General features: G+C 39.9%; 1 protein-coding gene and 2 pseudogenes across 13 annotated transcripts in view; 1 reads left to right on the forward strand and 2 right to left on the reverse strand.

Moving 5' to 3' along the window:
* The window catches only part of RANBP17 (RAN binding protein 17), a 310517-nt gene extending 299037 nt beyond the window's left edge, over positions 1–11480 (reverse strand). For 9 of the 13 annotated variants that reach the window (XR_012001183.1, XM_072756619.1, XM_072756618.1 and 6 more), the window contains exons 1-2: positions 11343–11480; positions 2172–2318 (exon numbers count right to left, since the gene is read on the reverse strand). Coding sequence is in view for 11 of the 13 variants with exons in the window: in XM_072756619.1 (XP_072612720.1) it covers positions 2172–2318; positions 11343–11360 (165 nt within the window). In the remaining 2 variants the exon portion in view is untranslated. Of the gene's footprint in view, positions 1–2171; positions 2319–5031; positions 5093–6319; positions 6369–7859; positions 8048–11342 lie in introns of those variants that run through there. The other 4 variants (XR_012001182.1, XM_072756608.1, XM_072756614.1 and 1 more) reach the window with 2 other exon arrangements.
* On the reverse strand, positions 8289–9037 carry LOC140598649 (protein BEX4-like; annotated as a pseudogene).
* Positions 11481–17058: 5578 nt separating the features above from the next.
* LOC112928549 (small ribosomal subunit protein eS19 pseudogene) lies at positions 17059–17549 on the forward strand (annotated as a pseudogene).
* The last annotated feature ends 263 nt before the right edge of the window (positions 17550–17812 follow it).

The raw sequence follows: 17812 nt of genomic DNA on the forward strand, positions 1-17812 counted from the left end.
AAGTCAATGCTAAGTTTGAAATGACTAAAGACCTCTGAAGAGTCTGGAACTTCAAGCCAGAAATATTTTCAAAGAAGTTGAGAAAACACTAATTGTGTACAACCTGAAGTAGTAGCTGCTAAGATGCATCACAAGTGATAGTAAAAATATATGGAGCAGAAAATGGCTTAGTTGTACAAATTTATAAAGCTTATAAAAATCTAAGAGTCTAAAACCTATGGTTATCCATTATATTATTCATCAATATATACTCTGTAGTAAATATATGGGTCTGCCATGTGTTAATGAATCAGTTTTGTTTTTTTTAAAGATTTTATTTATTTATTTCATGAGAGACACAGAGAGAGAGGGGCAGAGACATAGGCAGAGTTTTGGAAAAGAAGGCTCCATGAAGGGAGCCCAACGTGGTACTCGATCCCGGGACTCCAGGATCATGCCCTGGGCCGAAGGCAGGCACTAAACCGCTGAGCCACCTAGGGATCCTGAATCAGTGGTGTTAATAGTGGACTTCAATTCACTTTTGTGAACTTATCTTCAGTTCTGTGAATTTCTGTCAGAAATAAAAGCTGAAACTCCTGATTTGCTCCACCACACAGTAGTTCAATAGATTAACAGTGGTAAAGTTTTACTGTGATTTTTTTTGGCTCAGGGCCAAGACTGAAATTTTGACACCCATCCTAAACTATTGTTGAATGCTCAAGGGCTTTGAAAATTAGCTTTTGCTGCAAACTTGATAATGTATTTAATGAATTCAACCTAAAGTTACAAAATTGCCTAAAAAGGGAAATGAATGCTTAGTACTTATACTACAAAATTGACAAGGCAGTAAAGTTATTTCAATAATAACTAACACTATTTCAATCACAACTAATATTAAGCTTTAAGCTGCTTTATACACTTTCCACATTACCAAAGTTAAAGCAAGTAGCAAGATCTCTATTCTTGAGTATATTTTCTGAGCTCATACTATAGTTCCAGCAGCATTTTTCAGACCCTGATGCAAGTGCAAAGGAAATTTCCATATCTTAAAATCTATTTAACTGAGCAATTGAGGAGCTTCCACCTAACCTTCAATTGGAAGTGATTAATCTGCAATGTAATGACATTCTGAAAGTCAAACATCAAGACAAGTTCAACAGAATTCTATAAATGCCTTCTAAGTGATGAATATGCTTAATTAAAACCATGTGCTTGTGGAGTGATACCAATATTTGGCAGTATCTATGTGAAAAGATATTTTCAAAGATAAAATATAAAAATCTCATCACAGATGAGTATTAACACATGAACGTTTATAATCAACACTGATAACAGAAATATTAATTTTGAACCACAATTAAGCTACATGTTATCTCCAAAAGAATAATTTCATTCTTCTGATTAGTAGATCTGTATTACAAAAAACTGTACTCAATTATTATACTTTAAGTTTCATTAATAAAACTTTATGGAAGTTTGTCTTCTCTCTTCTTATAGATGCACTTATAAAATATCCTTGATTTAGCCTCTTTGCCTACAAAATCTAAAATATTTATAATCTAGCCCTTAACAGAAAGTTTGTTGACCTGTGCTCTAGCCCCTCCAGTCCCCTACTATAGTGCTACCATATCATTTTATAGCTATTTATTTACACTTATGCCTCGCCAACTAAACTATAAGTTACTTTAATACATGTACATAAAGCAAGTAGGTAGTACTATACCTAGTTTCACATCTAAGTATTTGCTGCATGACTGACTGAATGGCTAAGAATCTCTAGAAGGGAGGTAGGCAAGAGGTAGTCAGCATTCCTGTAAACCATTCCTTCATGCTTTAGACTTAATTATAACCTGTGTCTCTTACGCGGCATTTTTTTTTTTTAAAGCTGTTAGTCAACTTTCGAAAAATGCAACCTTTGCCCATACTGATATAAGACATCAAAAGGGGTCAAGAAGAATCAAGAAACTATTTCAACTCATGGTCAACTCAGGTCTATGTCTACCTCTTGGGCTCTTCTCTAAGTGTGCTTTTCAATTCTTTCTATGATTAATCTCTCTGACAGTAAAAGAAACTAAACCAAAAAGATATACCAAAAGTAATATCTATCAATTACTGCTTACCTACACAACTTCAATAACACAGACATATATCTACTGATTTTTCATGGTTAATCGCTATTATCAAATACTTACTGTTCCTTGTTCTAATAAAAGTTGACACTTGCTGAGACATTCTGGGCTGTCAATAAGTTCCAGGAGTGCTTTCTCAGCCTCTATTCTTTGTGTTAGATCCGTCCCTACGTAGAGATGAGTACATAACACTTCCAATTCAGCCAAGCTCTTAAGAAAAATAAATAAATAAATTTTACTTGAAAGAGAAAAATAAGGTAAATATATCAATCACAGGGACCAAGGGATGCAAATATCATGCCTGAATTCATCAATTCAATAAATGCTCATTGAGCTACAACTACTTACTAGAGGTCACAGTGGTAAACAAAAAAGGCCTGTCTCTTTCCTCCAAATTATTTAATTATAAATTGACAGTACTGTAGTGGAAAGGTAAGAATATAAAAAGAGAAAGAGTTGCCTAAACCAAGGAGTTTGAAAGGCTTGCCTGAAGTAGTAACATTTATCCTAAAAGGGTAAAGCCAGATGAAAAAAGACTAGACAGCAGTCTAGGCAGAGAGTAGCATTTACCAGGGCCCAGAACAGAGCGTAATCATTTCCAGGCATTAGAAGGTCAATGTCACTGGGTAGACAGCAAGGAGATGCCAAATGACGCTAAAGAGATAGGTGGGGGGAATTATCATGAGCAAATTGCAGACACTACGCCAATTACATTATTTCTCAAATTGTAAGAACGTCAATGGTTCCATCCATAAAAAAGCAAAGATAATTATAAATATACGCTGATTTGGGGCTTCTGAACTAATGACTCATAGTGCTGCAGGCAAATTCTGTCATGATTTTCTGGAACTATGACCTAACCCCATGTTATTTCTAGCAGTGTAATAACTAGTTATCATGTTGTAGGCTCCTATTTTATAAGCACAAAGAATAATTCATTCTGTTTATAAATATAATTTCATCTGAAGATATAAAACACATGGATAAGATCTGAAAAAATTAGATCAGCATTCTTCTCAGCTTAAAACAATTTTTGTTAAAGGTACTTGACTAAAACAAACTACTTCACTTTGAACTTAGAATTCTTTGGAGGACAAAAAAAAAAAAAGGCACAGATTTCACCATCAATTAGTCATATGAAGGTAATGGGTTATTCCTAAAGAAATGCTATTTTTTTTTATCCTTTCTGGTCTGAATTTTTATGGGTAGCCTTAGAGCTACACTAGTCCAAACATTTTCTCAAATACATATATCTCAAAAAAAAAAAAAAAAAACATATATCTCTGCCTAATAGAAATGCCCCCCCCCCCCCCAAAAATGAGAACTTCTCTAGCTTCCTTTATCCTTTCACTCCTCTCTCCTTAGATCCTTGATGGCATTTGCTACTTTCTATCCATGTCAAAGCCCAACATCCCAGACTTGGAAAATTTCTGCTAGAATGAAAGTAAAAAGGAAGGGTTTCAAATGAATAAATTAAGATAAAGGACCTCAAATGCATCACATTTTAAACGTTTCTCTCACCCAGATTGGCCCAACAAGCCCTCAGAGTACTGCTCCATAATGGTCATGATATTAAAATGCATAGAAAATTTATGGTTCATAAATACATATGAATTCCATATTTTCTCCAAGGGTAAGAAATACAAAAATAGAAAGAGCTACCTTTTTCCCTCTTTTGCTTCATGATCAACCTTACAAGCCTTTTCCTTCATCTAATAAATCTGAAGGGCTGAATTTTAGAACTGGTAATACCCAGAGTAAGTTAATGATAAACTAATCCTGCTGTCATGCATTCATCAAGGTCTAAGAGTCTTTGAAGAAGTAGACTTTGAAATCAAAAAGAATTGGGCCAGAAATAGTGACAAGACCTGTTTAAAAGCAGAAGGCAGCAAAAAAGTGAGACTCAAATCTATCTTATAGGTTTTTTTGGAGAACTAAATGAGTAAGGGTCACATAACTTCTGGCACAGGGTATACCCTATAAAGGCTAGTGGTTTGTTATTAATATGACTTAATACTGTAATGGGTAGTAATGGTATATTCCCCTAAAAGATATGCCCAATTCCTAACCCCTAGTACCTTTGAATGTGCCCTTATTTGGAAATAAAGATCATTGCAAATCCTTAAATTAGGGATATTAATGATACCATCCTAGATTTAGAGTGGGTCCTCAGTCTTAATGACTCATAAAAGAAAGAAGAAATACATGTGAAATGCAGAGACACAGAGATACACAAGGGAGGTCATATTAAGAAGGAGTCAGAGGCGAGAACGATAAATCTACAAGCCAAAGTACACCAAGGATTGCCAGCAGCCATTAGAAAGTAGGAGAAAGTCATGCGGCAGCTTCTCCTTCAAGGAGTCCAGAAGGAACCAATACTACTGGCATATTAGCTTCAGACTTCTAGCCTTCATAACTCTAAGACAGTAATTCTCTGTTGCTTTAATCCACCTAGTTTGTAGTAATTTGTTATAGTAGTACTAGAAAACTAATATAAATATTAATATTAACCAATTCAATAGTACCCAAGTAAACCTATTCAGAAGGATTCTGGAAAAATTCTGGAAATTATTTTGTCTGTTTTGCTATACTGATTTAAACAACCTCAACACAGACTAACTCTGGAATATGTTCAAATAGTATTTGTTTAAGTCAACAATATTATAAATTATCTTTTTCTTTTCAAAGGTATTTCAAAGTATTAACTGAAAGGCAGTGCAAGATAAAAAGGGAAAGGTTTGAACTTTCTCTTACGAAAGACTGAAACTAAGGGGGGGGGGGATCAAGTCATTCTTTCACTGTAATGATAATAGTGAAACACATGCCAGGCATATCAAATCTTTTGAGAGAAAAGGATACATCCACAAAGATCCTTATCCTGGTGGAAAGGCATTATCTAAACATTTAAAACACTTAAACTCACAATGTGGTGAATGCTGACTGACCAAGCAATCTTCTGATTACCATTTGACTTTCCAGAGAATCTATAAAGAGAGATTTTATTTTTCACAACGAATTGATACATTTGCATCTTAGTTTTACACATTGATGTCTACGCATATGGTTAACATTAGAATGCCTCAGAGAAATGGATCCCTTCTCTATTTGCTGACAAATGAGGTTTGAGTTATTAAAGCTCCTGCAAGGCTTAATATCAATATCAGAAGCCCATAAAAATAACTAATAGGTAGAATAAGTAGAATTGAACATCACCTAACTCCCAGAGAATAACTATCATTTATAAACAGCATCCAACTTCCATAGCATAAGAGACAATCACACAATTCTCCCTTAAGGATCTACCATGTTATTCTGAACTCATTTCTAGTCTTTGCACTTGACATACAAATTAACCCCTAAATGATGTGACTTCTTTCTATTCAGTAATTCTCACACATGTATCCATCAATGGGTAGATGCTGAATAAAACAAACAAAAAATAGATAAAAATAGTATATACTGGAAGGTATTATAGGAACAGAAAGCAGATCACAGGTTGCGGATAGGAAGGGAGGAAAGAAGAACAGGATGGGGGGCCAGCAATGGAGGGTTACAAAAGAACAAGAGGAAATTTTGGGGGGTGATAGATATGCTCATTATCTTGATTTTAGTCATGGTTTCACAGATGTAAACATGTCAATCTCCTGCACAATTTAAATATGTGTTGTTTATTATTTGTCAAGTACACCTCAATATTAAGCTAAAAAAAAAGGATGGCTTTTGTTCTAGGGAAAAGAAATGGCCCCTAATAAAAATAAATTGATAAGCCACAAAAATCCCACCCCAATTGAATTTAAAACTCTTTTCAATTACTTCTCTGTATTTTTCCTGCCATCTGGAATTAAAGTTCTTGATTATCCTTAATAGAAAACACTTTCATCCTGAAGTCACAAATCTTTGTTTCTTTTTCCCTTTACTACTTTTTCCTGGGTATACCTGAAGGCTTATTCCTGGGTCTTCTAGAACTCTTCCTTCTACAATGAATTAGATAGTATTTGTTTTTAAAGTTTTACAGTTTACAAAAGAATTTCCATCTTTTATTTGCAACCAATCCTGAAAAGTAGACTCCTGCAGAGTACATATTTGTAGTACACCCATTTTAAGACCAAAAAAACTGAGGCTAAGAGATCAAATATATATATATAAGTTACTTAAGATCAAGTGTGGAGTAAATGGTCAATTTTGAGCCAAATAAATACAAGTCTACAGACCTCAAGAACATGTCTCCTTATCACCTTGCCATCTTGCCACCCTTTATCTTCAGTCTGTAGGGAGAATAAGCAGGAAATGTTCTACTCCATACCTTCAACCCTGTCTGCTCACCATCTCTGTATCTATCAATTTCTTTCTCTTGGAAATCCAGAAAGATGCTAAAACCACAAAAATGTCAGACACTGAATTGAACATACTTCCCAGATTTCTACTTCAAGTGGCTCTTTATTTTCAATGGTTTCAAAGGTCTAGACCAGGATCTAGATTTACAATTTTGATGTTAGCTTTGCCTCTTCCTTCTCCTTAGTCTCTCTTGTATAGTTAAAAGTTTGGCCTTGCCCAAAGGAAAATCTAGCCTTTACCCTCAGATTCTGGAAGCTTAACCTAGGTCATACCTGATCAGCCTGTTTTTGCTTAGGGGCCAGGAGTTGGGAGGGTACACACTCCAGTCTTAAGCTGGGAGCTGGCCACACCAGAAAGACCAATCACGTGTTTGGGCGGGGGGGGGGGGGGGGGGTGCTTTGGATCACATTAGTATTAGCCTAAAGACTGAGATCAATTATGTGGGCAATCAATACTCAATCACTACATAATGAAGCCTCAATAAAAAGTTCCCAATGCATACTGTCCTACATACAGGCTGGGAGAGTAACATGTCTTAAAGACAGCAAGAGCTTTGTTTTGGAACCCCCTCAGACTCTGCGCATTGCATCTCTTTTCATCAATTTTAATCTGTGTACTTTCCCAGGAATAAACTGCATGTATATGACAACTTTCAGTAAATTATTTGAGTCTTTTTGATAAATTATCAAATCTAAGCATGGTTCTAGGAAAATCTCAAATACGCAGTTGGTGTCAGAAGTGAGGGCACTCTGGTGAACTATGCCCTGAAACCCCACAGTTTAGCTAGTTTCTGGTATACACCTAATTTGTAATAAAATCCTAACAATTCTTTTTTTTTTTTTTCCTAACAATTCTTTTTTAACTAGAGCCTCAGACTTAACACTTCTACATGATATTCATGGACAACAGAGGAATAGAATAATATATTCTAACTGTTGCCTCTAGTGCCCTGGATTTTTTCAGCAGCTTCTTCGGGAATGAGAGTGGAAGCTTTGGAATCTGCCTCTTATTGATCCCAAGCAAATTACTTAACCTTTCTAAATCTCACTTTTTTTTTTAAGATTTTATTTATTTTTAAAAGATTTTATTTATTTATTCATGAGAGACACAGAGAGAGAGAGAGAGAGAGAGGCAGAGACACAGGCAGAGGGAGAAGCAGGCTCCCTGCAGGGAGCCTGACGTGGGACTTGATCCTGGGTCTCCAGGATCAGGCCCCAGGCTGCAGGCGGCGCTAAACCACTGCGCCACCAGGGCTGCCCTAAATCTCACTTTTGAAACTGCAGGTAGTAATATCCATCTTCCAAAATAACTGTGAAGAATAAGATAGAAGACAGAAAGCTAAACCCAGTGCCTGGCACACAGCAGATCAAGAATAAATTGTAAATAATTCCTTTGATTCGTGATAAATTATAATACCCTATATTGATTGTCTGTCTATAACTTCTTCCATTCAAGTCCATGCTGTCATGATCTTTCCCAAACCTCTTTCCCATCTTGTTACCATCATGTTCAAATATAACAGGGCACAATCACATCTAGACCAAATCAGGTGGCCTGGCTGGGTATTAAGAAGCATAGCCATAGTCCTTGGTTCTGGAACAATTCTGAGAACAAGAAGATCAACCAAATGAGTACTCTATAAATTTTTCCTGACATTACCTTTTTTTTTTTTTTTTTTGCTTTTTCAACTGCTTTATTAATTTTACATTATGAAAAGGATAGTTTTTTCTAAAACTGGGTGAAATTGTCCTGCTAGACAGAAAGTTTTACAGAGACAAAACAGTATTTAATTACAAACTGGTAACTGGAAACACCAAAAGGTTTACAGAAGAAGTAAATCACAAAACTACAAGCCTGTGGAGCAGAGGCCACATTATTAACCTCAAGGAAAACCTTAACATTCAAGGTATAAGGCAAAAGTCATAATGATTATCAGGTTCAGGAGTTTGGGAGTGCTTATGATGCCTCATTTGCTACTCCTTAGTCTTTCTCCTGATCGCCATCATTTGCCCTACAAACTTTTCCACATCATCTCCCATTTCATTGTGATCAATATGCTTGTTAGGTATGGCCCATCGAAAATTAGGGACAAGTCGTCTCACTTGCCCCAGTTTAACATTTCTTCCATTCTTCTGGCTCTTCACTCCCTCTCGAATTGCGTGATTCCTCTTCATTCTGCACAGGGCCCTGTTCTTCATTTTCCTGCTGGGCATTTTCCATGTTGACATTTTTCACCACTTGTTTCTCTTTGGACACCATTGCTCTTGGGCCTATCCTTGCAGTCTCCTCCCCCTCCTCCAGATTCTCGCTGCATGAGTGCAGCTCCTCAACACTTGGACCAGCACACCTGCTCCCCCTCCGCCTCCTACTCTTTGGGGCCGCCCCTGGCCCACAGACCTTCAGGGCCACCGGGAGCAGGTACCGACCGACAAGCGAGCAAGCGAGCGAGGGAGCGAAGGCCCCTGACATTACCTCTTGATTTTCATATCAATCTGTTCTAACTGAAATTCTTGTATCTTACCCGTTCCCAACTCTATCTTTCCTCACTCTGTCTTCCTCCCCCTAATCTGGACTGTCTCCTCTAGGATGAGATAATCCAGATCCATTGCTTCTTTTGGGATAAAGTACTCCAACTCACTCACAGCTTCCTAACTAGAATGCATGTACCTTGAATGATATGCCTGGCATATTGATTCTTCTACCCTTTAGGCAACCAGGCTTTTGGCTGTGAGCAGTTTATGTCAATGAACAAGACAATTACCATTTTTTATGTATGCCATGATATGAAAAAGATTGTGAAGAAGTACTCTAACCCCACCTCACACAGGTCTACATCTTTACTCATCACCCTAATGGCATAATTTTTTACTAGCTACCCTGGTGAGTAGATGACAGGAAGATATTGATGTGAAAGAATATGGAATTACGAATTACTAGGGCTACTCTATAGCCTTGGGAAGTCACAAATGTTCTAAGATTCAGTGTCTTCAAGAATAATATATATGTACACACAGGCATACCTCTCAAATTAGTTGTGGGGCTCAAAAAACTAATAAGCATGTGAAAATTCAAAATGCTAGGTACCAGTTATTATTAGTAGTCAATGTTCCTTGAATTAACTGCAGAATATGGTTTCATATGCTGGAAATACTTCAAACTGAGAAATTTCAGAGCTTTTTTCTAGCTCTCAAAACTGATCTTTTATTTGTCCAACTACACTTTCAAGCTGCTGTGAAATACATTCCTGGAAAACCAGTTTTTCCAACACTCTACCTAAATATGAAGAAGTCTTCCAGGACTGAGGTATTTACTTTGATGCATCACCTTTCTAAGTCTGAAAACTTCCAAACTTCCACCACAGTCTTTACCCTCAAGATTTACATCAGAACTATGAACACCCGATTACCTATTGACAACCTGTAAGTCCTCCCTGTGAAAATTTCCCAGGGGGCATGTTTACCAAAGTGGAAATAAATAACATTATTTTGACATCCTTAGAAATGGCAAGGAGTCAAACGGTAATGTGTGGGGCTCACTGCTTCCTGGTCTAGAAGTCCTGAAGCTGTCAATTACCGGACAGGAGAGTGGCTGGTTGGAAAGAAAAGATCCTTTGGAAGAATCAGTAAGTAAGAAATGAGTCAGTCTGAGCACAGGCAGTCCAAAGAAGTCTACGAGAGGAACAGGACAGACAGACAGACTGTCACCACATTATGAAACCGACAACCCCTCCAAGGTCACTCCTGCCATCCCCGCCTCCCCCTCTCTCCCAGTTTATATGAACCGTATGCTCCTGCCAGACCACACTTCCTGCCGTGTGCCATGTTCTTCCACAGCTCTTGGCCACCGCGACATGGTCCTTCTGCCTCTCTAACTTTCCCTTCGCCTTCACTTGGCTGGCTCCTGCAATTCTTTCAAGGCCCAGTAGGCTGCAAGTTCCCTGAAAGTAGAAGTCCTAGTTCGGTTGGAGCCGTCTGCAGTGCAATCCAACACACGACCGGCCGAACGGGCGCTCAAGGAAATTCAAAGCATCTCCTCCGCCAAGCCGAGCAGCTCCGCCGCCCTCCTCAGCACGCGCGCACGCACACCCCCCCCGGGAGGCTGCCATGATAGCCCGTGATTAATTCTACCCTATCATCTTCACACGTACTGTAATTCTCCGCGAATTCTAGGAGGGCACGGATGGTACGATGATGTAATCCTTCATCCCAGAACTGGGCACCGTGCTTGAGACGCGGCGAGGGGCTCCATTAATGTTTGTTGAATGAATAACTGGCCGCGCACGCGGGCGCAGCCCGGGAGTACGCGCACCTCCTCCTCCAGCCCGCGTCCCGTCCTGATCTCCGCGCCCCTCGGGCACGCGGCCCCCGTTTCCTCCTCCAGAAGGCGGCTGCAAAACACTCCTCCACCCCCGCCTGCACATGCAGCCCCCGCCCGCTCTAGCCGATTAAAAGCGCACCCGCGGCCGCCGTCCCCGCGGTGGACCCCGGCCCCCGCCGCCCCGGCGTCGCAACCGTGCGGGGGCCGGCGACCGAGCCGCGGCGGGAGGGACGGCCCGGCCCGGCCCGGCCCGGCCGCGCTCCCAGCTGCCCCGGCGCCGCCAGAGCCGCCGCTGGCGCCGAGCCCCCGCAGCCGGTCCGCGGCCTCCACACCTCCCCGAGGGGCGAGCTCCGAAGCCGGCCCCGCCGCGGCGCCCGCCACGCAGGGGCCCGGGCCGGGGCGTGAGCCCAGGCCAGTGCCCGAGGCCCCGGCCGGGGACGGGGCTGCGGCCCCGAGGCGGCGGCCCGCGGCCTCCGCCGCCGTCCTCGGGCCGCGGCCCTCGGCCTCCGCGCCGCAGCGTCCCTCCGCGCTGCCGGGGCGGCGGGCGGCGGAGCGCGGGCCCGCGGTGCAGAGCGCACTGACCTGGAAGTGCAGCGCCATCTTCCCGGGAGGCGGCGCCGGCCGGCCGCCCCGAGCGCCCGAGGGGAGGGAGCGCAGGCGGGCGCCGCGGAAGCCCCAGCCGCCCGCGGGGTCCCTGCGCCGCTGGCTCGCCCAGCGCGGTCGTCGCCTCCGCCGCGCCGCCGGTGCGTTTGCGGCGCTGGACGGGGCGGGGCCTGACGGGACGGAGGGGGGGCGGGGGGCGGGGGGCGGCGCGCGAGGGGGGGCGGGCCTGAGGGGGCGGGGACCCGGAGCCGGAGCCGGAGCCGGGCCTCCCAACCGCCCGCGCACGAAGTTTGAAGCGCCGAGGGTCCTAACGTCCCGCAGCTTTCCTTGGACCCTGGCCCCGCCGCCCAACCGTCGGCCCTGACCCCTGGCCTTGAATCTCCCACAAACTGCTGATGCCCAAGCCCCACGGTACAGCCGTTGCCGTGGCTTCCGTCCGCACCGTGCTGGCTCCCTGAACAGCCCGCCCGCCCGCGCACCCAGCCAACCCCTGGCGCCCTGGCGCCAACCAGGCTTGACCCCTGTGCTTGACCCCTGACTCCCGGAGCCCAACTTCCATCTCCTTTTTGACTTTATTTACTTTAAAGTTAAACTGACACTGTCTACGGGGTGTTGACTTGTAAAATTCTAGCTCACCTCTTACTACTTCTTGCCTATGATTCACTTAAAGGGAGCTTGTATTTTACACCAAGTGATTCCGTTAGAATGACAATAAGAGTGGGTCAAAGTCACTCCTTTCTGGTGCTCTTCATTCCTTCTTGAAGATTGAAGCTTTCAGCTGGGGGCGTTGCACCGTCGTGTGAAAAATTGCTTTGCTATTTCTCATAGTTCGCGTTTATTAGTGACAAATCCAGACTTGGTGAACATGAATACATCGTTATTTCACCTGTATTTTTTTTAAAGGATAGTTTTGCTAGGTATAGAATTCCATTTTTGTCTTTTAAAACAAATGTTCTCAGCATTAAAAAAAAAAAAAAAAAAAAAAGTCTTTTCCCTTGATTTCTCGTTGCCATTGTTTCTATTGAGAAGTTAGCCAGTGGTCTGACTATTGCTCCTTTGCAGGTAAAGCAACTCCTTCTCCCACCCCCCTGTTTTAAATTTTTTTCTTTCTTTTTGGTCTTCAGCAGTTTGAGTACAGTGTAACTGTGTGTGTGTGTGTGTGTGTGTGTGTGTGTGATCCTGGTTGGGATTCATAAGGCTTCTTCAGTATGAAATCTGATATTTTTTATCAGTATTTGAAAATTCTCCATTTCTTTAAATATTACTTTTGTTCCTTTCTCTCTCTTCTCCTTTTGGAACTTCAGTTACATGTATTTTAGACTTTTTTTTTTTTTTTGAGTATTCCATATGTCTCTTACACTCTTTTCTGTATTTTATCTTTTTTTTCTCATCATGCTTTAATCCGCATAATTTTTTAACTGACCTGTCACCCATTTAGTAAAAACTCTATTCTGCTGTGTCTGAACTGCTACACAACCCTCTATTGGAATCTTAATTTTAGTAATAGTATTTTCAGTTCCAGAATTTTCATTTGAGTCCTCCCCTTCCATTCTTTAAATAGATTCTAAGGCTCTGGTGAAATTGTTTATCTTCCCTCTATTGTCTTGAACATTTTAATCATATTATTTAAAGCCCCTAAAGATAACTCCAATATATGAATTTCCAAAAAGTCCTCCTGGTTTTTGGTATTTGGTCCTATTTTTTAAGCATGCCTTATAATTTCTTATTGAATGTTAGACAGTATGGAAGAAAAATTGTAGAGGCTATGGATGATACCAGCTTTCTCCAAAAAGGATTAAGTTTTCTTATTGTAGTAGACAGATAGAATACAAGTGAATCACCTTAATCTAATTGAGACTTGGTTTTCAGCTTTTAAATTCAGGTTTATTTTAGTTTTGCCCTTATTCCTAGGTCATGGTTCTTACTAGATCTTATTAGATCTTGAAAGCCTGAATATTTGCCAAGATACTGCCACATCATGGGGCTTGAACTATAATCCCCATTTCCTCCATAGTGTGAAGCTGCTAAAATCTCTGTTTAATGCTTCAGGTGCTGCTGTTTGGCTGTTTCTTAAAGTTGCATCCTGAGCATATGCATCTTAAGAATTTCCTGATATTGTAAGGGGAATTTGTACAATGATTTGGAGGTCCACATCTCTGTAATTTTCTCCTCTCTAGAATTGTCCTTTAAATCTCAGCTGCTTTTGTTCCTAAACTCCCATCTCTGCTCCTAGACCACTGAGATTGCTATTATCTATTTAGCTCCATTACCCCTGTGCCAATTCAAAATGCCCTGGAGGTGGGAAGTGACCTGAATGTAGATCTTGCCCTTAGTGCTTTCATGCACTCAAGGGTTGATGCCAATCAAGTCTTGTCTCAATTGGTTGCTCTCTAGTGCCTTCAAGCAGTTGTTGTATATATATATCTATATGTGTGTGTATGCCTTATTAATACACAGTAATTGTCAAATTCATTTATTTATAATTGCCATATATGTAATATATTAACATATATGTTAGATGTATACATATATATGCACATGTATATACATATATATAAGTTTATCCTGCTTTTTAATTGATTTAAGTGGGAGGTTTAAGACCAGACTGTTTGCATCTTGATTTTCATAGCTCATCCACAGCCCATGAATCCTCATTCCCATAACCTAACTCCTTTTTTTTTCTTTAATATTTTATTTACTTATGAGAGACACACAGAGAGAGAGAGAGAGGCAGAGACACAGAGGGAGAAGCAGGCTCCATGCAGGGAGCCTGACATGGGACTCGATCCAGGGTCTCCAGGATCACACCCTGGGCTGAAGGCAGCACTAAGCCGCTGAGCCACCTGGGCTGCCCCATAACCTAACTCCTAAACTTGGAGGGGGATACCCTCATCCTACCATTTTTTACTCCTATATCCCAAAGTTTTTGATTTCTATATTCTAATACCTATTTCCATGCTTTAAGACTTTTGATATCCAGTCTCATTTGTAACTCCTACATCCCTAGGACCAGTGTTAATTTCTGACCTCTCTATTGCATCTGCCATACAATACTACATTATTTTAACTTTCTTTTATCTAACGTCTGGATTCCAACCACATTTTTAAAGCTGTTGTTTTAAAGTAGCATTTCTGTTACCTCAAACTTTAAGCCATTAAATGGGGAGGAATAATTACTTGAGATTTGATCATATTGCTTTTTTCTCCCATAGCAGAATATCTTTGGCACAAATACAAGATTATGATAAGAACAACAGCTGACTATTCTGTGGATTTACAAGGAAACTCAGCAAATAAAAAGCCAATTATTTTTTCCCATAAAATGTGAGTAACCACTTCAGATTTCTGTTTATAATGAACTCTCCCTTCCATGTTTTTCTATCAACAAAATATGCATACAGGTCCATATCTTTTTTGTCAATTAATAAAATCTAAGAATTGTGTCACCACAGCTATTAAAACTAGCAAAAAGATGCTACAGGATGTCAAATAATCTATTTCTATCACAAAATCCAATTAAAGGAGGGACATTTAGAACTCTTAGGAGGGGATCCCTGGGTGGGTCAGGGGTTTAATGCCTGCCTTTGGCCCAGGGCGTGATCCTGGAGTCCTGGGATCGAGTCCCACATCAAGCTCCCTGCATGGGGCCTGCTTTTCCCTCTGCCTCTCTCTCTCTCTCTCTGTGTGTGTGTGTGTCTCATGAATAAGTAAAAAATAAAATACAATTTTAAAAAAAGGACACTTAGGAATTACAAAACTATATTTTTTAATGGCAAATGGCCTTCTAAAAAAGATGGATCTTTGACCTTGTATCTTTTCAGGAAATTCGATTAACATTTGTAATTAATTCTGGTACCTTAGGAAAATTACCTAATATCTTTGAGTTAGTGTATGTATGTGTTAGTGTGTTTATTGTTATTCTAAGATCAAGAAAATAGTAAGGGCAAAATTCAAAGATTTTATAAGAAGTAACATTGAGATTAGAGCTTGCTGGTTAGGAAAACAGACACTCGAGCCAAAAAACCTGGGTTTGGATGCCAGCTGTATCACTTACTAGCTGGTAAACTTGGGGAAGTGGCTTAATCTCTCCATGCCTTTGTTTCCTCATCTGTAAAATGGAAACTAACAGTATCTAACTCATAGGTTGCTATGATGATTAGATGAGTTGATGTATATGAAGTACTTAGTACTTGGCAAATAATAAGGGCTACAAAAATACTAATTATTATAATCACATCCACATTCTCTGAATGTCATATTTAAAAAGATATTCTTAATGAAATGGGATTATAATTTTAATCAAACAGAATAAATTATTCCAAAATCTTTTAGTTTGTAAATTTACAATTAAGCTATTTCCTCATTTTCTCTCCCACTCACTCTATCAAGCTTCTCTACCTAGAGAATATTGAAAGGCTGTGACATTATCTCCATTAACGGCATTTCGATTTCCTGTTTCTATAGAAGGACTTATATGGGACTGAAATATGGGACTGAAACTTCAAAATATCCAACTAACTTAAACCACAAACAAAAAAACACAAAACATCCAATTAAAATTCTCACTTTATTAATACTTAAAATATAAAACCTATGATCAATCATTTACTTTAGTAGCACATATAAACAAAAAATGGGAAACATTAGTATATACCTCCCTTAAAATATTTTACAAATGTAATTTTATTAAGTACACTTACTAGGATTACTTAATACATCAGTAAGTTTTGGGAATTCAGCAGAAGGCAGGCAAGTGAGAGAAAGAGGAGGAAAATACATCCAAAAATTCAGATTTATATAAAATCTCTCCAAAACATAGCAGCTGCATAAAATATGTATACTTGTGTGTACTTATTTCATATTGGTTGATTTCAACTATGTTTTTATTTTATCAAGTCATTAACCTTAAACTCCGTTTTGTAAAATATCCAGTGTAAAACCAGAGTAACAAAAAACATTTCTTCTTCTCTGGTGATGTAAATATGAGTTATTTAACAAACTTTATTATTACACACATACACATAAAATCCATACCTGCTTTTTCTTTAAATGATTTTACACTTAAACATACTGATAATAATAGGGGTATACTACTATGCTTAATAATGCTATCATTTTGACAAATAAAAACTAATATTTTTTCATTTGTATATTACCTTACATTACTTGCATGTTAGCTCTTTCACATACTAACAGATAGTTTAAAGCATTGATTACATCAGTAAGATAGCAACAAATGTTAACTATGTATCCTTAAAGTTACCCCTAAGCAAGGTCATAGTAAAATGTCACTGATGTATAATGCTATTGGATAAATAAAATAGTATACTCATTCTGAAAAGTACAATATATTAAGAATCCTGAAAATGTTTATCATCTTCACCCAACTTCTAGAAAGTGAATCTAAGAAAATAACGTAAACTGCAAAAAAAAAAAAAAAAAAAAAAGAAAAGAAAAGAAAAAGTGTTTTATATGTGAAGGTATTTATTAAAGCATGATTTATATAATAAGGAAAAGCTGAAAAGGTTAAGTAAATTATGGTATAGCCTATGGCATAATCCTACACAGTCATTAAGGATTATATTTATGGAGAGTTTTGTAAAAATGTGGAAACTACTATGTTAAGAGGTTAAGTGTAAAAGACAAGATGGAATAGTATATCACTTTCCCCTGGCTGGCAGCGCGGAGGCTGCAGATGCCTGGAGTTCCTGTAAAAGGAATCTGAACCAGCAGGAGTTCATCCGAGCTCTGGCAGCCTTCCTCAAAAAGTCTGGGAAGCTGAAAGTCCCTGAATAGGTGGACACTGTCAAGCTGCCGAGCATGAAGAGCTGGCTCCCCACGATGAGAGCTGGTTGTACACACGAGCTGCTTCCACAGCCCGGCACCTGTAAGCCCAGGCGTCCGGGCGGCGCTGGGGTGGGCCCCGCGACTAAGCTCTGCGGGGTCAGAGAAGCGGGGTCATGCCCAGCCACTTCAGCAGACGCTCCAAGAGTGTGGCCCGCAGGGTCCTCCGAGCCCTAGAGGGGCTGAAAGTGGTGGAAAAGGACCAAGATGGGGGCCGCAAACGGACACCTCGGGGACAGCGGGATCTGGACAGAACTGCCCGACAGGTGGCAGCTGCCAACAAGAAGCATTAGAACAAATGCTGGGTTAATAAATTGCCTCATTCGTAAAAAAAAAAAAAAAAAAAAAAGAAAAAAGAAAAAAAGAAAGAAAGGAATAGTATATAATTTCAATCAAATGAAAAAAGGCATAGAAAAAAATTAATGGAACAGAATACAAACGAATGGTAACAGGACAGGAGTCAACCTGAAGGGGCTCCCACCTGCCAAATCCAGAACAATTCAGGCATGTAAATAATGGTAGTGATAGATTATCACTTATTGAATAAAATAAGAAACCTTAATAATATATTATTATTAGTGCATATTAATATAAGTAAATGAATG

The sequence above is a fragment of the Vulpes vulpes genome, chromosome 4 (genome assembly GCF_048418805.1).
Source record: "Vulpes vulpes isolate BD-2025 chromosome 4, VulVul3, whole genome shotgun sequence".
In the NCBI taxonomy this organism is placed as follows: domain Eukaryota; kingdom Metazoa; phylum Chordata; class Mammalia; order Carnivora; family Canidae; genus Vulpes; species Vulpes vulpes.